Source organism: Diplodia seriata (genome assembly GCF_021436955.1).
Source record: "Diplodia seriata strain FDS-637 chromosome Unknown scaffold_1, whole genome shotgun sequence".
In the NCBI taxonomy this organism is placed as follows: Eukaryota; Fungi; Ascomycota; class Dothideomycetes; order Botryosphaeriales; family Botryosphaeriaceae; genus Diplodia; species Diplodia seriata.
In genome coordinates this window covers 4374802-4394694 of record NW_027117308.1, presented here as the reverse complement: position 1 = coordinate 4394694, position 19893 = coordinate 4374802, and the positions used below count along the sequence as shown (strand labels likewise).

The following is a 19893-nucleotide window of genomic DNA, read 5'->3' as shown; positions in this document are numbered from 1 at the left end:
TGAAGCTCCTGAGCCGAAGGTAGAGCGAACGTTGCCAAGCCGGCCGGCTACTTCGGCGAGGAAAGCACCGGCAAAGGCAGAGGCACCCGATCCTTCATCAAACGTTAAAAGCTCTTCCAGTGCGCTGAGGGAGCAAATAGCAAAGGCAAAGGCAGCACGCAAGAGTGCGCAAACAAAGCCAGCTACGCCGGTCACGAACGACGTACCCGTTGGAGGAGGGGACTTGGATTCATTTGAGGATCCCTTCAACCAAATGCCGAAGGGAGGAGAAGCGGTGATTAGGAAGAGAGTCGATACTGCCAGATCAGATGGTCGCCTCAACATTGCAAACATGGGTCTGAGTGAAATTCCAAAGGAAGTCATGACCATGTACGAATACAATCCCGATGCAGGAATTGAGTGGTCTGCTTCTGTCGATCTTGTCCGCTTCAATGCTGCAGACAACGACATTGAGAAACTTCCGGAGGATTTGTTCCCGGACGTTGACCCTGCGGAGGCCGCTGAGGACATGGATGCAGTAGGACCGCAATTTGGTGGCTTGGAGATGCTCGACCTCCACGGCAACATAATGAAGGAGCTTCCTGTCGGTCTACGGCGATTAGAGGGGCTGACAATCCTGAATTTGGTAAGTTTGGATGCTCTGCATTTTGGTAGGAGTAGTTACATTGATCCCCAGCTAGTCGCGGAACCGCCTTCGCAACGATTCCTTCGAAGTGATTTCCCAGATTGGATCTCTGCGCGAGCTAAGGATAGCCGAAAACGATCTGGAAGGAGATCTTCCCGAGTCGATAAGCTCTCTTACCAACCTTGAAGTTCTGGAGCTTCAGGGCAACAGGATTGCTCGTCTCCCAGATGCACTGCGGGGACTCGTCAACCTTCGGGTCCTCAACGTCAACACGAACGGAATGTCGTCTCTTCCAATGGAGGTACTAGCAGCCTTGCCTCTTGCCGAACTCTTCGCTTCCAAGAATGCTCTCCGCGGAGCATTCTTTCCGGAGACTGTAACGGAAATGCCACGCTTGCTGACTCTCGACCTATCTGGCAACGCCCTTACTTCTTTGGGCTCCTCAGCTCTATCCATGCCGGCACTGAAGTCACTGAACCTATCGATCAACCGTATTGAGACGCTGCCGGATTTGACTGGGTGGACTAGCCTCTTGACTCTGCTAATAGAGGAAAACAAACTATCCGAGTTCCCCACCGGCTTTACGTCGTTGAAAGCACTCAAGCAAGCCAACTTCAACGGCAACAACATCTCGAAGCTCGAGCCTGAGATTGGCCAGATGGAAAACCTTGATATGCTAACACTGGCAGCCAATCCACTGCGGGAGCGCAAATTCCTTACTATGAACGCCGAGGATCTGAAGGCAGACCTTGAGAAGCGGCACAATGCGACTGCCGGGGGTGGTGACGGTTCGAACGAGGCGGGCGACGCCGAAGAGAGTGCCAACGGCATCATCCCCACCAACAGTATGTGGGCCATGAAGCCCAACGGCCTCCTCGACCTCTCCTCCAAACAGCTCGCGGTGCTCCACGAGAACGAATTCGCGCCCGTCGCCCCCGCCTGCCGCCAGCTCGTCATGCACCACAACTGGTACACGTACATCCCGGACGCCGTCTCGCTCGCGACCAATATCACCCTGCTCGACCTCTCCAACAACCGCCTCACCACCACCTTCACCGACGAGGTGTCGCTCCCGGCGCTGCGCGACCTGCGCCTCGCCGCCAACAAGCTCCCGTCGCTCGACTTCCTCGTCGCCCACCTCGACGCGCCCAAGCTGCACTCGCTCGACGTCTCGGCCAACCACATCACCGGCACCCTGCCGCTGCTCCGCGCCCGCTTCCCCCAGCTCACCACCCTGCTCGCCTCGGACAACGGCATCGACGACATCTCCGCCACCGCCCTCGCCGGCCTCCACGTCGTCGGCCTCGCCAACAACAGCATCGGCCGCATCCCGCCCGAGGTCGGCCTGCTGTGGGACGAGGGCCTCAAGAGCCTCGAGATCGAAGGCAACACCTTCCGCGTCCCGACGTACGCGACGTTGAAGCGCGGCACCGAGGCCGTCATGGCGTGGTTGAGGGACAAGATTCCGGCCGAGGCGCCGCCCCCGCCGCCGAAGGAGGAGGCGGAGTGGGATGATGAGACGTTCTAGATTGAGAATGGAGAGGTTCTGCTTCCCTCTGCTTTTCTTTCTCTTTGGAAAGCTTGATCGGCGGACGGAGCTGGGTGAGGCAAGGTCGTTGACGACGGAGGGAGGGATGGGATTGGGAGGAGCGGGCTCAATGGTTGAAGGGTTTGCATTTGTGTGGATTGGGGGTTTTGACTGTGTGTGTGTGTGTGTGTGTGCATTTGATGATCCTTGGTATCATCGTCGTTCAAGCGTGTATACTTTTGGGTCGTTTTTTTTTTCTTTCCTTTCCCTGTATCCAATTTGCAACGGGGGGTTGGTGATGGCGCAATCGTATGGCAGAATCGCACACAAGATGGGGAAGCAGTATTTGTACAATATATATAGACTTCTTGTATCTTGCAAACGGTTCGAGCTTGTAGGGTGCGGGGTTTACCGCTCTATCATGCGTGGTGACTGTATCACCATGGCTGATTCGCTACAAAATAAGCTTCTACACATGCACTTGACAATTCGGCTTTTGGTGTAGTGTAGAGAAACTACCTCAGCATTGGAGACCAGGTATTCGTCCATCCAGTTAATAAAAAGAGAAATAAACAAGAGCAAGCCCAGTCCACCCGGGGAAGAACTCCAATATTCGCCGGTCCCGCCTTTTCGAGATTATGACGCTTTGCATGCATGCAAACGTACTAGATTTAAACACATGAACAAGGGCCGTAGCCTCTGTGTTCCAGTTGGAGGACCTTTCTTCCGTCCCTTTTCCTTAGAAGTCATAATCATCTCCACCACCGCCGCCCTCGTCACCATACTCATCGTCCTCGCCGTTGTCGAAGTAGTTCTCGGCATTGTAATCGTCGTCGTCGTCTTCGTCCTCCTCGAAATCGTCGTCTTGCTCTTCTTCCTCGTGCGGACCTGCGTCCTCATCCTCATCCTTGTCGAGGTCTTCGTCCTCGTCGCGGCCCAGGCCCTCGCCGTCCTCGCCCTCGAGCTCTTCAAGGCGGGTCAGCTTCGTGGATAGAGCGATCTTGAGCAACTTCTGGCGCTTCTTGTGGGCGGCGGCTTTAGCGCCGGGCTTTGTCGTCGGATCGTTCGTAGTCGGATCAAGCGTCGTCCAGAGCTCATTGGGAAAGAAGCGGAGTACTGTTCCGTCGCGAAAAATCACAAGAGCATGTTAGTCACAGAGCGCCTCAAAAAAGCTCCACCGTATTTTAGGCCTCTTTGGGCGCTGGGCGGGCGTACCATAAGGTCTGGTATCCAGACGCGGGATCTTGCGGCGCTGCTTCTTGTACTTCTGGCCGTAGGTGGGCATGCCTTCGAAAGGGTCGATCACGACGGCGGATGAGGCGACGGCACCGCGCTTGGTGACGCGCGAGTGGTCGCCGAGCACGGTGTATAGCGGGCCTTCGTGGATGCGCTCGCGCAGGGCGCGGTAGCGTGCGACGGCGATCTTCTCCTCGCGCCGGGGCGGGGGTGCGATCGGGGGCGGGTTCGGCTGGAAGCGTGTTAGGCGGATGAGCTCATGCAGTTCCTCGTCGGCGTAGGGTTTGCCGCCCCAGAACCAGTGCGACGGAAGGTCCATGGTGAGGGGAGTGAAGAGGAGGCGTGTGGTGGCATGGCGTAGCTCAGGTGAAGTAGACGTGGTTATGTAGAACAGGTGTTGAGGTGCATGAGACCATGGCGAGCGCGTGCCATGTTTGCGCGGGATTGGATCGCAACGGAGCTCGACTTACGGGGAAGAGCTCAGAGGGCTTCGTGTCGATCTTGAGCTCAGCATCATATTCCCACGGCACATCCACACCAGCAATCTTTCCGTGTCCGCCGCTGCGGCTGTGGATGCCAGGCCAGGCTCTGCCAGCCATAGTGTGGCCAGTTACGAAGATTTATTCGTGGCGGAGAGAAGTGGTCGGTCGGAAAGACGTGCTACCGGCCGAGGAACAGGGAAGGACGGGGAAGGGTTGCTGGGAAGGGTCGATTGAAGGTGTCGAGCATGGTCGCAACGATGGAGATGAGTCGGAAGTACAGCGGCGGGCAAAAAAGGCAGCAATTGAGTCATGAGTAAGCCAGCGGTAGCGTGGGCTGACTCGAGCTTGCGCTGCCCCGCCATACTCGACTAGCGCGCGGTCTCGCCTATCCCCGCCATCACAGTCGCACCTGCTCGCAAAGCACGACACGGTAACGAACCTAGCTGCCCACGTACCGGGCCAAGGACGCCGAGCTTCCGGAAGAGCATTCCATGCATCCGTGGCCCCTTCATTAAACCCCACGAGCGCAGCATCCCGAAGCTGCAGACAACACCAGGCTGACGTCGCACCCACCTACGCGTCTCCATCGCCTACCTCTACCTACACCCCGGAAACAGCAATGTCCGAACAGCAAGATGCCGCCACTCAGGCGATCGGGAAGCTCACGCACCACTTGACACAAGTCCAGCAGCACCCGTCACTCCCACTCGATGCCTCGCTATTTGATGATGTGGAACCTCTTGCGACTTCGAACTCCCTTGACGCCAAGACGGCCCGTGAGCTGCTCTCTCAAATGACGCGTCTCTTTACTGTTCTCCAACAGGACCCTACCCCAGTCATTCAACTGGTGACTAAGATCGGTGCTGCCTTCGACTTTAACACTATCAGGTCACTGGATCCGCCCATCGACTTCGCAGGCGCCTTGGTCTTGGCAGCCACCCCGTACCATGCTTTAGCACTGCAGACTCTGGAAAAGGCAGCTTGGGATGTACGACATGCTGAGTATATTGCCAGTATCCCGAACGTCATCTCCCGCTTGATCACCCTGTGGCTTGCAACCGACGACATCGGCACTGCAGAGAGGGCTGGCAACGTCCTGCATGAACTTCTCAAGGTTGACCGGGATCCTGCCGATTCCATGGGAATCGAGTCTGCCCCGGACTTCATAAGCAGCAGCAATCCTCACGTAGCAGTAGATGTGCCGGTTTCAGGCACGAGTGCGAGCCATGGCACCGGATTCGTGTGGAAACGCGTCTTTGGCGACCGAGACGTCTACGCACTGTTCTTCAGCCTGTGCGGCGGTAAAAGCGTGATTCACGGCATCCCTGACCTGAGTAGGTCCCAAAAGACAATTGCCCAAGCTCGCCTGATGTCGTGGCTTCCCAAGGTTGGTGCACTTAGCTGGGAGGCCATTACACGCTCGCACCATCCAGACATCGAGCAGGACTACGGACTGAAGTCTCCTGGTCTCCTGGACTTCATATCTCTGCACACCGTGGACTATGATGGAGACATTCTAATGCACATAAGCCTTATGGAGTTCTTCTCGGACCTTTTGAAGACGTGCAATCAACCGTCCAAGTAAGTCCCAGTCGGTCTATGGAACTCGACAGAGAAAAGCTGACCACATGGCCTAGACATACTGCATCTCACCATGAGTCCAACGCGCTCGAATATCTCAAGACGCGCAAGTTACATGACAGAACTCTGAGCTTTTTCCTAAATCCCACGGTTCACGAGTCGTTTGAAATCTCCTACCTCTACAGCCCAGCTGCCAAATACCTGGCTACCTATGCATCAACCTACCCCACAGACTTCGAATCCAGCGAGGTCAAGGCCACGACACTCCGTCGCCTTATGAACGTGTTTAGTAGTATGAAGCCTGCCCAATGGGTCCATGGAGAATCACCCCGCCACGACCTTCACGTTCTCGCCTCGCTTCCGCGTACCACTCTCGTTGCCGACTCCAGCACCATCTGGACCTCTTCGCCCCTCTCCCTCATCCCCGGCTCCCGTTCCACCAACTCCGATGCTCTCCACACGCTCGCCACCATCTTCCACGGGCCGGAGGATTCCAGCAAGGACCTCGTCTTCCCCGCGCCCGCCGCACCGTCCCGCACCAGCGCCACCTTCCCCGAGCGTCTCGCCGCCGAGCAGTCCTCCGCCCGCGCCCTCTGCGCGCTGTTCGCGCAGCACAACTCGTCCTTCTTCCCCGACCTCGTCCAGCTCGCCGAGACCGTCGCCCTGAAAGAAACGGCGCTTGCGGCGCTCAACTTCATCAACGCGCTCGCCACCTCCTCGTGGTCAACGGGATCCTCCGCTGCGCCGTCCGACTTCCCCTCGATCGGCCTCGCGGTGCTGCTCCGGCCCGGTAACCCCGTCGTGCCGTACTTGATGCGGCCGGCGCCGTCGTTCTCCAATTTGGTCGGCGGCAGAGGGGATGCCGAAAACGCAGCGTACCAGGTTGCGTCGAGGAAGTTCGATGTCGTCCGCACGCTGCTGAGGAAGTTGGAGCAGACCTCGGCGGAGGAGGTGCCTGGAAGAGATGGACTGCTGGAGATGCTCAGGGGAAGGGTGGCCGAGGGCGTTTGGGGCAGGGGTGGAGAAATCGGTGGGCGGATTGGGACGTTGGAGCTGTAGTCGGCTGGGTGGGGTTCTTTGCAGTGCAATCTTGAAGAGCGACTCCTATGGTTATGACATCACGAAAGCCCCTGGCTTAATCCCGCACCTGAAAAACGAAAGCAAAAGGGCAGATTATGGAGAGAGCATGAAATGTTATTCTATATTTTCCTTGTCGTCCCTCTTCTTCTCCTTCCAATCCCCTTGTCTGCCCGCCCGCCCGACTTTTCCCCTCAAATCAATCCATCCATCTCCTCCCTCCTCGGCTCCCGCCTCATCATCGTATACTCGCACACCCAACAATCCTTCCCATCCGACGCCGTCTTTTTTTCTCCTTCCGGCCGCACCTCCGTCCGCACCTCCTCGACGCCGACGCACCCGGCCGCCGCGTACGTCGGCCGCCCCGCCGGCGTCGCCTCGACGTACAGCGGCACGGCCAGCCGGTCCGCCAGCGCGGCGCCCCACCGCATCTGCAGCGAGCCGGCGCCGCGGCGCTGGTGGGAGGGCGCGGTGAAGAGGAGGGCGAGGACTGTTTTTTCTCTGTCAGTTGTCTTTATATATATATATACATATATAATTGGTGACTACTTACGGACGTGCGGCTGTCCGAAGGTGTGGCGGGCGCGCCGGGCTAGGAAGTCGCGCATGAGGGTCTCGCCCATGGCGCGGTCGTCGTCGTCGGGGCCGGAAGAGAGGAAGTCGAGCTTGACGACGGCGGCGACGGCGGCGGGAGTGAGGGCGGGGTTGGGGGTCCAGTGGGGGTAGATCTGGTGGGGAGGTTTAGTTTGGTGTCGGTATGTTTTGGTTTTTCTTTTCCTTTTGCTTGTATGCGTGGGTCTCGATATTTTTTGGGGAGGGGTTCGGACTTGCGAGAAACCGAGCAAGGAGGGAACGGAAAGGAACGGGGGAAGACAGTGTGTGCATGTTGAATGAGGAACGGCGCGGGAAGAAAGACTGACCATCCACCAACTGCCTCCGATGATCTGCCCCGTCTCCTGCTCCACGACCTTGAGCCAGACGTTCTGATTGCCCTCGCGCATCCACCCCGCGATGCGGGTTTTGGCACTTGCTCGGCAGGCTGGAGTGTCGTGGCCGAAGAACATGGTGCGGATGTCGTTGCCCTCGAAGGCGGCATAGATGGGGTCGAGGAACGCGTCGATGTCCCCCTCAGTGGCGCGGGAGAGCTGGAGTGTTGGTGCCATGGTGTTTAGGGGGGATTTTGCGGTGGGGAAATATGGGATGGCCGAGAGGACGTTCTGTGTTCTCTGTGCTATTTCCTGTTTGCTGTATTGCTCTCTCCTTCTCACTTCTATGCGTTACAGTGTTCTCGGACGGGACGGTGAGGTTATTCTTTGGAGAGAGAGTTCCAATAACCTATGACGATATCGTACCAATTCAGATCATGCACACAGGGCAGACCGGAGGGTGTATAACAGGATGTGAATGCTTCAGGTAACGAGGGTATGTATAAAAATGAGTGTTCCTGCAGAGAACGGCGTCCCATCTGGTTGGGCACGAAGGATCTGCTCTTTCGTGCACTGTGGGGAAAGAGCGGAGAGCCTGATGCCTTGAAACGACCCAGTCGAGCGGCATTTTCTTTTCTCTACAGATTTTACGTATGTTATTTCTTCGCCAAGTGTTAAGTCGGTACGATGTGAGTTAGTCAATCTATCCGGAGACTTAGACTCCTATAGCTAAGGTTGTTTAGAGAGTTCGTGAACTACATAGGAGGCTTTGGACAGGTGAGTGTGTGGGAAAGTGCTCGCTCCAGGCGGTGAGCTATGACTTGACCCATGCCAAAATCGTCGAGAAAGAAATTCGCCATGTCCGTTCGTCGCGCCAAACGGCATGTCCAGTAAGAAAGCCGTTGCCAAGAAGCATGCTCGTCAGGTCTTTCTGCTGTGCCACATCACTGCCAACGCATTGACCGACACAGACGCTGAGCGAGATTCAAAGGTGGTCCGAGCGAGGAGACTGGGTCCACTGTGCAGAATGCATTGTCCTCGATCACACCAGGTGTTGTCTGAGTATGATTCAGATCCGGTCCGGTGCTGTTCGTAAAGCGTAGGCCAGTGAGAGGTCTGCAATAAAGGAAAATCAAATCATGCAATTGATATAAGGCTTTACTTCCAGCCGTGCAACTTGGGTATCTCAGTTCAGCCATCCGCCTCGGCCCATGACTACCGTTCCAGATTTTGCCTTCGTTCCGTTTACCCCTGGCATCCCCAAACAACACAACCAGATCAACGCAAAAGATTCCACAGCTTCCTTAGCCATCGTCCCCGACGACTTTGGCGTGTCTGAAGTATTTCATGCCCACCCAAGCGACCACGACCCAAACCCACGCCATCACCGCCGTGAGCACCATCAAGGCGGGGTAGTAGCCAACGATTGGCAGTGTAGGATCGTCTTCCAGCTCGGGCGGAGCGTACGGCGTCTCGCCGACGTCCCAGGCCCAGCTCCACACCTCGAGGCAGCTGCCCATGCCAATGACAAAGACGATCCAGGTGACGATCAACACAACCCAGCCCCACCACTCGGTTTCGCTGTAGTCCCATTCGTCGACGAGGTCGAAGGTGGTGGTGGCGGGCGGCAGCGACAGCGGCGACGAATGGCGCGTGGTCGACGAATTGGTCTTGACGGCGCTGCGGCGGCGCTGCTGGAGGAGGCTGCTGCTGCTCAGCGCCTGCATCGGGAAGTAGCTCGGCGACAGGTGGCCGTTGGCGCCGCCGGCGCCGGGGGACGAGGGGCGGCGGAAGGTGAGCGAGTCATTGTCGTCGTCGGTAGTGCTAGCGTAGGGATTGGCGACGGGGCTGGTGACGGGGCTGGAGATGGGCGAGGCCAGCACGCCGGGGCGCGGCGTCTCGTGCACGGCGGCGGTGGAGGAATTGGAGGCGGAATTGGCGGGCGGCATGCGCGAGGAGGACGAGCCGCCGCTCCAGCCGCTCTCGGACGAGGAGGTGGCAGAGGGGTTGGCGTAGGTGAAGGGGCGCGGTGCGAGGGGCGCTGGGTGTTGCTCGGGCGAGGTCGGGCTGGTAGCGATGGGGACCATCTTGTGGAGGGCGGACTCGCTCGAGCGCTGGCGCGTGCCGAGAATGGCAGTCTTGCGCAGCGAGCCGCGCCGTCGACGCCCGCCGCTGCTGGCGTTGGCCGCACTCTGTCGCACGGCGTGGGCGAGGGCCATGGACGCGCCGCTGCGCTTCGCTGCCAGGCTCAGCGGCCCGGCGTCATCAGCGCGCAGCTCCTCCTTGCTGGCGAGGGCGGCGACATGGGCGGCTGCAGGCAGATCGCCGGGCGGGTTGCGCAGGAATGGCAGCTTCGACAGAATGCTGGCCGACACGCTCCGCTTGTGGGCGCTGGACGGGCGGCGGGCGGGAGAGCGAGGAGGCGGGCTCGGGTCGGTGGTGTCGGCGGCGGCAGGCCTGCGCTTGTGCTCATGGTGGAGCGGGCCGCCGGGGGTGGGCGACGATGCTCCCGCATTGTGGGCCATCTCCCATGCTCTTGCTTCAGGCTCGGCGCATTTTGGCAGTGGAGGAGCTCGGGTGAGAGAGTCAGAGAGTGCGGAGATGGCGCGTAGGATGCGACGGCGTCGGGTGCTGCAGCGCGGCTCTGGGTTAGGCCTGCCGCTGATCGCCGCGCCTAATGCGAGTCAGTGCGCCAGGGGTCGAGCCATCTCCAAGTCCAAGTGCGACTGCTCCCCTCCGCAGCTCGCTTCTCCACCACGCACCCGGCTGCTTCACCGCTTTGCTGGTCGACCATGGCGTCCGACATGCCGATCCCAGTGCCGCCGCGGACGCCCACGCCGCCTCCTGAGGATCAGCGCAGGCCAGTTGGCCTGGGACTGCCCGACGACCAGCTGGAGCGCGATGCTCTGTCGCCCATGTCTGCGACTTTCCCGCCCCAGAGCTTTGGTGCCTTGAGTCCCTCGTCCGCCAATCTCAGCCCGCGCACGCCCAATTCCGCATACTACACGCCGCAGATGACGGTCAATTCCGAAGTCTCCACCCCGGTGACGGCTTCGTCTGAAACGCCGCGCAACCCGTTCAACTTCCAGCCGCAGCAGTATGTGGTGGGCAAGTCGCCCGCGAAGTCGTCGGTACGTCGGAACAAGAAGGGCGCCATTGGACGGGCTAACGCGCTCCGCAGCAAGACATTGGCCGGCGTCGTGGTCACAAGTACAAGCACAGCAGCGTCTCGCATCAGATCTTCCTCGAACCCGCGCCGCGAGCACCCCTCCAAGTCCCCGCATCTCTGCCGCTGCCCAATTGGTCCGAGATCCGGAGTAGCATGACGCCGGAACAGAAGATGCGCGGCTTGTGGTGCGTCTGCCACCTGCTGGTCGGCGGTTACGTCAAATATAGCGCCCAGGGTTCGACCGCCATGACGGCCCTGTCCCACTTGATGTTCTACGACTTCGTCGGCGCAGCCGTGTGCTGCATTGCCGACATTGGCAGCAATTTTGAGTGCTGGAGACGGACAAGTTTGAAACGGCCGTTCGGGTATGCCTGGCCATTGATGCCGATTGGACCAGTGTGGCTGACGTGCTTGCAGGTTTGAGCGTTTTGAGGTACTGACCGGTCTCGCCATGGCTGTGATCCTTATTTTTACTGGCTTCGACCTGGTCAGCCACAATCTCCAACATTTGCTGGAGAACAGTGGCGGCCACGAGCCGCATCACCCACATGTCCACGAACGTGTCTCGGCAGGCAGCGTTGATACGGCGGCTCTCGCGGCCATTGTTGCCACGCTGATCTCGGCCATTGGCCTGAAGAACCATGCCCGCATCAGCAAAGTGCTGCGCTTCGCCTACCTAGATTCGCTGCCGTCGGTGCTCAGTAACCCCTCGCATTTCCTCACGCTGTCGTGCTCCAGCTTGCTTTTGCTGCTGCCCCTCCTGTCGATTGAGATGTACATCTGGTTGGACCGGTCCATTACAGCCTTCATTGCCATGTCCATGATGTTGTTGGGCTGGCGCCTCGGCTGGTCGCTGGGCCGGATATTGATGATGTCCTACTCCGGCCCGGGCTTGGAGAGCCTGCTGCGGGTAATTGAAGCAGATCCCGCAGTGTCGTCGGTCGAAGATGCGAAGGTGTGGCAGGTCCACTACGGGCTGTGCCAGGCCAACTTTAAGCTGCGCGTACGCAGCCTCGACGACATGGCCAAGCTGCGGGACCGCATCCAGAGCCTCGTGCGCAACAAGCTCGCAGGCGGCTACGGCCGCGGAGGCGAGAAGTGGGAAGTTAGCACGCAGCTCACGCTGGACACGGATTGAAGCGGCGTTAAGTTCTATGTATGCGATAAACATCGATCCCATCTGATCCGAGGAGACAAACATGTTGATCGAAGAGTGTAGCCTTTTGGTGAGAATGAAGTCTTGACACCACTCGGCATGGTGTACGCTTTACCAGCCCCGATATTGGATTCAGCTCCCACGTGAATTTGGTTCGATAGCTGCAGCCTAGTGGATCGGCCTAGGGCTGAAACGCGGCAGCTCAGATCCGACATTGCCGTCTGCAACCCCAGCTTCTCCGCATCCTAGGCGCGAGCCAGCTGACTTGTTCCCGCCCTACTAACTGGCTTCGGCCATGGCCTTCCACGCGTCTGCCTCGCCCCGGCCCGGATCTCTGGAGGCGTCCAAGACAGCCTCCAGGGAACTTCCTCACTGCTTCCACCATCGTCATCAACCTCGATCGAGCAGAGGCACACGGTGGCAGTGCCTCCCCTCCCTCCCGCTTCCTTGGCATCTCTAGTATCAGTCAACATCGCGCACTTACGTATTCTCCCGGCCGCGTGGAACTGTTCGTGGTGGCGCAAGGGAAGCCAAGTGGAGACTTGTGTGCTTGGCCGGGCGTAGTCGTGGCGCCGACCACTCATAGAAGATTCTGCATCGCCAGACATCCGATACACCCGCGATGGTGTCTTCCTGCCAATGTTTGTGGCTCGCATCTCGTCCTCCCAAGTGGGCCAGTCTAAGGCGTCATGACATCAAAGAGCCTTCACTTGATCGCCATGCACCCGGGGCTGGGCATCGAACGGTATTACCTATGCCCAGCCGTTTACTGCTTGCCGACGGGCAATTGCTGTTGGTCCGTTGGCCTAGACAAGTTGCTGAATGGCGGGACATCTCGACGGCCTGTTTAGGGACGTGGTCGCCTCTTGTTTCCCTTCCGGTTCGCCTTCTTCAAGTTTGACTTCATGAAAGCGGAGTCGTACGCCTTAAATAGCTGGGCATCTACTCGCACCTTTCTTCTCCAGCAAAGCCTTCTTTCTCCGTCCCCAGCATTTGAACCATCACGTCTCGGATTGAAGATGCTCAAGCACATCACCCTGGCCGCATTGGCCTCTACGGCCCTTGCCCAGACGACGCAAGACCTCAATGCCACGCTCAGCGGCATTCCCGAGCTGTCCAACCTGACGACGTACCTGGGCTTGGTCCCGGAGGTCCTGAGCTCGCTGTCCGGCGCCAACAACATCACCATCCTGGCGCCCAGCAACGACGCCTTCAACCAGCTGATGAACACATCCCTCGGCACGGCGTTGACGCAGGACCCGGGCCTGATCCAGGCCGTGCTGACCTACCACGTGCTGAACGGCACGTACAACTCGAGCCAGATCACCGAGGATAGCCAGTTCGTCCCGACGCTGCTGACGGATCCTGCCTACGCCAACGTCACCGGCGGCCAGCGGGTCGAGGTCGAGGAAGAGGATGACAACGTCGTCTTCTACTCGGGTCTTCTGCAGAATGCGACCGTGACACGGGCTGTACGTACTTTACCCTCCCCTTTTCTCCAGACAGTGGGCTGCGAAACTGCCACGTTCCGTTGCACCATCGCTTGCATTTCCCCATTGATTCCCCCACATCCTTCCCCAGGCCTTCCATGGTCAGGAGCTAACAACATTCCCCAAAACACCAGGACGTAAACTTCACCGGCGGCATCATCCACATCGTCGACAACCTCCTCACGCTGCCCGCAAACGTCAGCTCCACGGCGCTGGCGGCGAACCTGACGGCGCTGGTGGGCGCGCTGACCAACGCCAGCCTGGTCGACGCGGTCGACACGACGCCGGACGTGACCATCTTCGCGCCGTCCAACAACGCCTTCGCGGCCGTCGGCTCCGTGCTGGCCAACGCGTCGGCGGCCGAGCTGGCGGCCGTGCTCGGCTACCACGTCGTCAACGGCACCGCGGGAGGCGCCTTGTACTCGGCGGACTTGGTCGCAGCAGCGAATCGCAACGGCAGCAGCGGCGGCGGCGGCAGCAACCAGACGTCGACGGTGCAGCTCACGGCGCTCGGCGGCGGCGAGCTGACCATCCGCGTGCTGGACGACGGCGACGTCTTCGTCAACGGCGCCAAGGTGGTCGTGCCGGACCTGCTCGTGGCGAATGGCGTGCTGCACGTTATCGACAGGTGCGTAAACCTTCCCTCCTTCTTCCCCTCTCCCATTTCTCTCCCTCCTCCCCCAGACTAACACGGTGGTGTCACACAACCCACCCCCTCCCAGCGTCCTCAACCCCTCCAACTCCACCGCCGCCCCCAGCGACGACGAGGAAAACAACGACAACGACAACAACAACGACAACGACAACAACAACGACAACGACGACAATGACGACGGAGACGTCCAATTCACCGGCGCCACTTCCGCGACCGACGTCCCCTTCACGTCCGACGCGCCCACGCCGACGACGACGATCGACGTTGCTGCTACCGGAGCTGGTGGCGGTGCGGCGACGGGTACGGGTACGGGTGGTGCCGAGGCGAGCGCGAGCGCGACGGGTGGCGCGGCGGCTGCTGGTCGGGGTGTTGGTGGTGTGAGTGGGGGGTTGATGGGTGTGGCGGTCGGGCTGGCCGGCGGGGTGGTGTTGGCTTTGTGATTTGGGGGTGAGTAAGCGAGTGAGTGGAATGAAGGGAAAGGGGGTGGGGATGTGAAATATCGAGCTGAGTCTTACGAATATTGGTTTTGCTACCGGCCGATGATACGATGAGATATGGAATGTATGATTTATCCGTGGATCTCGTCTATCAAGCTGACTTTACCAATATTTTCGTACCTCTCGAGATACTGCATCTCCGAATTCCGAGATATATGGAAGATCGAAAACATTGTCGGTCTTTACATTCGAATGGTTAAGTCCTCTCTCTACCTGAACTGTTGCAATGATTATCCATACGTTTTAAAGTACGACATCTTTCATGGAACATAGAATATAGAAGTTAAAATCTTTGTAACCAATTTTCATTGGAAGGTAGCACGTGGTTAATCAGTCAATCCCTTTTGCATCCAGATGGAGTGGTCACTTGACAGGACACTAGACGAAAGTGCTTATACATCGTGACATTACACAAATACATTAACTATAGTTTTCTTCTCACTGCGCTACATGCGCCCACCAATCATCCAACCATCAGCAGTGATACAACATCGACAAGCTTAACCGCTTTAACCGGACTGGTAGATACCCAGAGCGCGGACATGCGGGTTAATCATGGACAGGTTGAATGGCGTAAGGTAAAGATCGCTATCAGTGAGCGCGACAAACATCGTGCCATTGACCGCCGGGTCACCCTCGTAGACGTAGCCGGCAGGCTGGTACGAGTAGCCCTCGTTCTCGCCGGTGACGGTGAGCGGGGTGTACGTGAGGTTGAGCTGGCTGACCCAGGCAACGAAGGACGGGGTGCCGGCCGAGGTCGCAGTGACGTAGCTGTTGTTGGGGCCGACGGCCTGGCCGGGGGCGTCCCAGGACAGGCGCACTTGGCGGCCGGGGAAGCTCAGGGGCTCGCTGCGGTTGCGAGAGATGGCGGGCCCGCAGCCGTAGCCGGTGACGTTGAGGTTGACGCAGCTCTCGTCCGACGGGATCTTGGAGTCGGACGGGTCGGCGGTGCGGTTGCCGACGACCTCGCCATCGGCCGTGTCGTTGGGCGAGAAGCGGTTTGGGTTGGGCTGGTTGATGATGTGCAGGGCGGGGAAGTTCTGCCATGCCAGGCGGGTCGTGTTCTCCGGGCACTCGGAGATGTAGGGGGCCAGGTAGGTCCAGGCCCACGACTGCGGGATGCCCGTCTCGAACCACACGGGGTAGGGGTGCAGGCCCAGCATCTGGCGGAACGACATCTGCTGGCGCGCCTCGGTGGCGATGGACTGCGATAGCAGCTGGCCAACCTCGCGCGAGTCGAGGTGGTTGATGAAGCCCCAGACGCCCGACTCGCCCCAGCGCGTCAGCTTCTGGTTGAAGTCGATGTACTCGCGCACCGTGGTGTACGGGTAGTTGTACGTGCACTGCGGCGCTGCCGTCTCGCCCAGCATGTTGGAGAGCAGCGTGGCGTGGCCCGTCTCTTGCTGGGCCATGAAGCTGATCAGCGCGCGGTCCTCGCCCGTCAGGCCGGCGGCGAGGAAGTCCTCCTCGGAGAAGGTGGCCAGGCCATTGTTGAAGAGGTCGAGCTCGATCCACTCCTGGTACAGGCCGAGCTGGATGGACTCGTAGTCGAAGTCCGAGTTCACCATGTAGCGAGGCTCAGTGCCATTGGTACCCAGGCCGCCGGCGGGCGTGTAGGGGGCTGGGGCAGGCTCGTGGAGCTCTCCGTCCGAGTTGTAGTAAGTGGCCGTAGGGTTGGGCGGGAGAGGGGCAACGGAAGCGGCCTCAGTAGTAGGCGCCATGACAGCACCAGTAGTGGTGGGCGTGCCGGAGAAGGGACCATGGCTGGTGTGGCCAGTCAAGACACTGGAGCGCCTGGGAGGAATGAAAGTGGCGGTAGTGAAGGTGGCAGAGATCTGAGAGTCGGGGCCAAATGTGCTGGCCAGGTTGGTGACAGGCTCAGGAGTATCCGTGGCGTAGGGAGCGTCGGCGTCGGTGTAGCCAGGCACGTCAGGCAGGGGAGCCGGGGCAGCTGCGGCCAGGCAGGCCAGAGCAGCGGCGGAGAGGACCGTCTTGGAAAACATCCTGGAAGTGCCACTGGAGATGAGGCTCAAGGTGCTTGATGCAGACGAAAATGCACCACGGCAGAGCAGGGCAGTTTTATAGCTGCTCTGCTTGGTGGACATGTAGTCTGCCACGCGGCAGCCAGGCAGAGCAACAGTGACACATGACTAAAGGATGATGGCATTGCATGTCGATGCGGATGGAGAAGTCGCTAGTGCTCTGACTTCACCACCGGCTCGAAGAGGAACTAGAGGACCGAGAAGCAGGCGCTAGACGGCCGTTGGTCGGAGAGGTTGTCCAGACATGTGAGCACGGTGCAGACGGTGCACGTTTCCAATGGCCGGCCAGGTCAGGACGGGAAGGATTGCGGAGTCGACGCCGCATCGGGAGAGTGCAGATTCGGTGGCTTGATCAGAAATTAACCTGCGAAGTCGGGATGCAAGCTGCACGTCGCGCGGGACGGCGAGAGGCAGAGGAGCGGTTTCGGGGTGTGACGTCTGGATGACACTCCAAGACCGCGCGGCTGTGGGAGCACCCGCCACGCTGCGCGATGCGTGGAAAGCGCGGGCGAGTGCATGCTGATGAAGAAGTCGGGTGTCCAGACCAGCGTTCTTTCTCAGCAGGAATATCGCTGTTCTTGAGATCGTCGGGTGGAAGGTGCGAGCGCGCGGCTCCACTGCCGAACGCCATTCCCGTCTCGCGGTTGTCATGACGTGTGTCTTTTCCCAGCCTCACCTGCCCTCGCTTCATCGCCACCATAAGTTGTTCGCTTCTGCCCCGGTCGCCCGGCCGAAAGACAAGCTTTGTTTCCGTGCACGTTTCATCTCTCGGGACGAGACACTCCGATCGTCGTTTTCAATGTCTTCCGAACCCATCGAGGCCCTCTGCGAGTCCTTAAGAACCTTCACCCCTTCTTTGCATTTCGATTGCACTTGTCAAAGTCACTGTCACTGTAAATACTTGGCCCATTATTTTGTCCGCTTGAAGACTAGCAAAGCGCCGAGCCGGGACACTACTCTGCATTGCCTGATTAGGGCCCGCTCTTGATGGAGCTCGCACGTGGCTCGATGCTACTCCTTTATTGCTCTACCTCCAGTAGATCACCCTCACAACAGATTCTGCTCCTCCTTGTTGCCAGTCCTTTTTCCGACCGCCAGGACAGGACTGCAGCAAACTGCAGCAACACTCACTGGACCACAACCGATATACATGATGAAACCTAAATCCTTCCACCGCACGAGATGATGGAATTCGTCCAACCGTGGCACAGAAAAAGCCATTCATCTCTCCAATGAAAACATATGTATACGCACCGATCAGCAAGTGTATATACACAAGACCAGCGCGGGAATGCAGGCTGGATCCACACGCCTGAAGTGCGTACCCGAAGACAGAAACCCCTGTTGCAGCGCCCGTTGATCGTTGATTGGCTGCACAGGCGGCATAAGAGCAGGGGTAGAAGCCGCTTAAGCTGGTCGGATGTTCTTGTAAGCGATAGCATTCCTCCGGACTTAGGACTTTGCAGCCGCGAGTCGTGAGGGGAGCCGGGCAGCTGTTATCAGTTTCTTCTCAACAACAATGCGGTGAAACTTGAGCCGCGAATTATCTTTACATCAGAAGGCCCCGTCGTTTGTCTCACTCTTTTGCGTGGGAGAAAGGTGCTGTACATCTCTCAATGACGCAAGAGAAATTGCCAAAAGCCGAGGGCCAATCCCCCACCCCAACAACCTCGGACTCGCCATCACCGACTTCGAGCAGCAATGAAGACGTTACGTCTGCGAATGCGACAACAACGCCCGTCAAGCCTTCGATATGGCAACGCATCTACGATATAGTCTTCTGGGTACCGCCAAACTGTCGATGGGATCCTGAGAACCCGCCGGGCTTCTCCATGTCATTGAATTTCCTCTTCGCCTTCGCCGGGGCCTTTACTGTTGCCAACTTGTGTATGCATCATGAAACCAACCAATGAAACAAACGCTCACGCCTACTTTCAGACTACAACCATCCCATCTTGAACATCCTAGCAGATGACTTCAACGTCACGTACGAACGGGTGGCGCAGATCCCCACCGTCATGCAGGCCGGGTATGCCGCAGGCCTGCTGTTCCTATGTCCGCTGGCAGACATGGTAAAGAGAAGGCCGTTCGTGACCGGATTGATGTTTTTCACCGCAACCATATGGTGCGTCGTCTCCTTGTGTTCACTCTCCTGCTCGGCGATTGGTTCCACACTTCCATCCTATCAAACCAAACACTGACCCTCCAACCACCAGGATCGGCTTGTGCGTAACGCACTCCCTCACCGTCTTCTCCGTCCTGTCCTTCATCGTCGGCGCCACGACCGTCACGCCGCAGCTCATGCTCCCGCTCGTCGGCGAGCTCGCGCCGCCGCACAAAAAGGGCGTGTCGCTCTCCATCGTCACCTCGGGCCTCATGCTCGGCATCCTCATCGCGCGCCTCCTCTCGGGCACCATCACCGAGTACACGTCCTGGCGCTCCGTCTATTGGATGGCGCTCGGCCTCCAGTACCTCGTCTCCCTCCTCCTCTGGGCCTTCATGCCGGACTACCCGTCCACCAACCCGTCCGGCACGCTCTCCTACCTACCCCTGCTCTGGTCGATCCCCAAGCTCCTCTTCCGCGAACCCGCACTCATGCAAGCCTGCCTGATCTCCATCTTCACCTCTGCGACCTTCACCTCCTTCTGGACGACGCTCACCTTCCTGCTCGCGGGGCCGCCGTACCGCCTCTCCCCGCTCGGCATCGGTCTCTTCTCGCTCATCGGCATCGGCGCCATGCTCTTCGGCCCGCTGTACGCGCGCGTCGTCACCGACCGCTTCGTGCCGTGGCTGGGCGTCTTCTGCGGCGAGCTGCTCGCCCTCGGCGGCATCCTCGTCGGCACCTACGCCGGCACGCACACGCTCGCCGCCCCCGTCCTGCAGGCCTTCCTGTTCGACCTCGGCTTCCAGTCCGCCCAGGTCGCCAACCGCGCCGCCATCTACGCCATCGCCCCCCGCGCCCGCAACCGCGTCAACACCGCCTTCATGGCCTTTACGTTCTGCGGCCAGCTCATGGGGACGGCCGTCGGCAGCGCCGTGTATCAGCGGCACGGCTGGGTCGCGAGCGGGAGCGTGAGCGTCGGGCTTGTCGGGGTGAGTTTGGGGTTTTGTGCGCTGAGGGGCCCGCATGAGACGGGCTGGGTTGGGTGGGGCGGGGGTTGGGCTTTGCGGCGGGAGAGGTTGGAGGAGGATGCGGTGCGGCAAGGTAACGGTGGCGTGGCGGAGAAGAGTCGGGAGGATGAGGAGAAGGGGAACACCGGGAAAGCGTTGGAAGAGGTTGCGGGGGAAGATCAAGTGGGGAAGGGAAGGGAGGGGGGACATGGTGGTAATGATGAGGACGAGATTACGAGAAATACGGAGAGCGATCGGGAGAGTGATGTGGAGAAGCGTTCCACGCTTACGGAGCACAGTGTCTCTGTCCGGAAGTAG

The 19893-nt window shown here is 59.2% G+C and overlaps 9 protein-coding genes across 9 annotated transcripts; 5 read left to right on the top strand and 4 right to left on the bottom strand.

Annotated features, from left to right (window-relative positions):
* Positions 1-331: 331 nt before the first annotated feature.
* On the top strand, positions 332-2153 carry SLS55_001274 (uncharacterized protein; the record flags this gene model as incomplete). The annotated part of the gene is made up of 2 exons (XM_066772770.1): positions 332-625; positions 681-2153. 2 exons carry the CDS (start codon positions 332-334, stop codon positions 2151-2153), a joined length of 1767 nt encoding a protein of 588 aa, XP_066638049.1.
* A 739-nt stretch (positions 2154-2892) lies between these two features.
* Positions 2893-3708, bottom strand: RPC31 (DNA-directed RNA polymerase III subunit C31; the record flags this gene model as incomplete). Its single annotated transcript, XM_066772769.1, has 2 exons — positions 2893-3269; positions 3369-3708. The coding sequence occupies 2 exons, from the start codon at positions 3706-3708 to the stop codon at positions 2893-2895; spliced, it is 717 nt and encodes a 238-aa protein (XP_066638048.1).
* A 782-nt stretch (positions 3709-4490) lies between these two features.
* Positions 4491-6511, top strand: SLS55_001272 (uncharacterized protein; the record flags this gene model as incomplete). Its single annotated transcript, XM_066772768.1, has 2 exons — positions 4491-5452; positions 5509-6511. 2 exons carry the CDS (start codon positions 4491-4493, stop codon positions 6509-6511), a joined length of 1965 nt encoding a protein of 654 aa, XP_066638047.1.
* A 563-nt stretch (positions 6512-7074) lies between these two features.
* Positions 7075-7692, bottom strand: SLS55_001271 (uncharacterized protein; the record flags this gene model as incomplete). The annotated part of the gene is made up of 2 exons (XM_066772767.1): positions 7075-7257; positions 7450-7692. 2 exons carry the CDS (start codon positions 7690-7692, stop codon positions 7075-7077), a joined length of 426 nt encoding a protein of 141 aa, XP_066638046.1.
* A 1067-nt stretch (positions 7693-8759) lies between these two features.
* SLS55_001270 (uncharacterized protein) lies at positions 8760-9980 on the bottom strand (the record flags this gene model as incomplete). The annotated part of the gene is made up of 1 exon (XM_066772766.1): positions 8760-9980. One exon carries the CDS (start codon positions 9978-9980, stop codon positions 8760-8762), a length of 1221 nt encoding a protein of 406 aa, XP_066638045.1.
* A 267-nt stretch (positions 9981-10247) lies between these two features.
* zrg17 (cation diffusion zinc membrane transporter Zrg17) lies at positions 10248-11762 on the top strand (the record flags this gene model as incomplete). The annotated part of the gene is made up of 3 exons (XM_066772765.1): positions 10248-10586; positions 10637-10989; positions 11042-11762. The coding sequence occupies 3 exons, from the start codon at positions 10248-10250 to the stop codon at positions 11760-11762; spliced, it is 1413 nt and encodes a 470-aa protein (XP_066638044.1).
* Positions 11763-12799: 1037 nt separating this feature from the next.
* On the top strand, positions 12800-14365 carry SLS55_001268 (uncharacterized protein; the record flags this gene model as incomplete). The annotated part of the gene is made up of 3 exons (XM_066772764.1): positions 12800-13252; positions 13405-13898; positions 13993-14365. 3 exons carry the CDS (start codon positions 12800-12802, stop codon positions 14363-14365), a joined length of 1320 nt encoding a protein of 439 aa, XP_066638043.1.
* Positions 14366-14931: 566 nt separating this feature from the next.
* SLS55_001267 (uncharacterized protein) lies at positions 14932-16527 on the bottom strand (the record flags this gene model as incomplete). Its single annotated transcript, XM_066772763.1, has 1 exon — positions 14932-16527. The coding sequence occupies one exon, from the start codon at positions 16525-16527 to the stop codon at positions 14932-14934; it is 1596 nt and encodes a 531-aa protein (XP_066638042.1).
* Positions 16528-18080: 1553 nt separating this feature from the next.
* SLS55_001266 (uncharacterized protein) lies at positions 18081-19893 on the top strand (the record flags this gene model as incomplete). The annotated part of the gene is made up of 3 exons (XM_066772762.1): positions 18081-18351; positions 18403-18493; positions 18681-19893. The coding sequence occupies 3 exons, from the start codon at positions 18081-18083 to the stop codon at positions 19891-19893; spliced, it is 1575 nt and encodes a 524-aa protein (XP_066638041.1).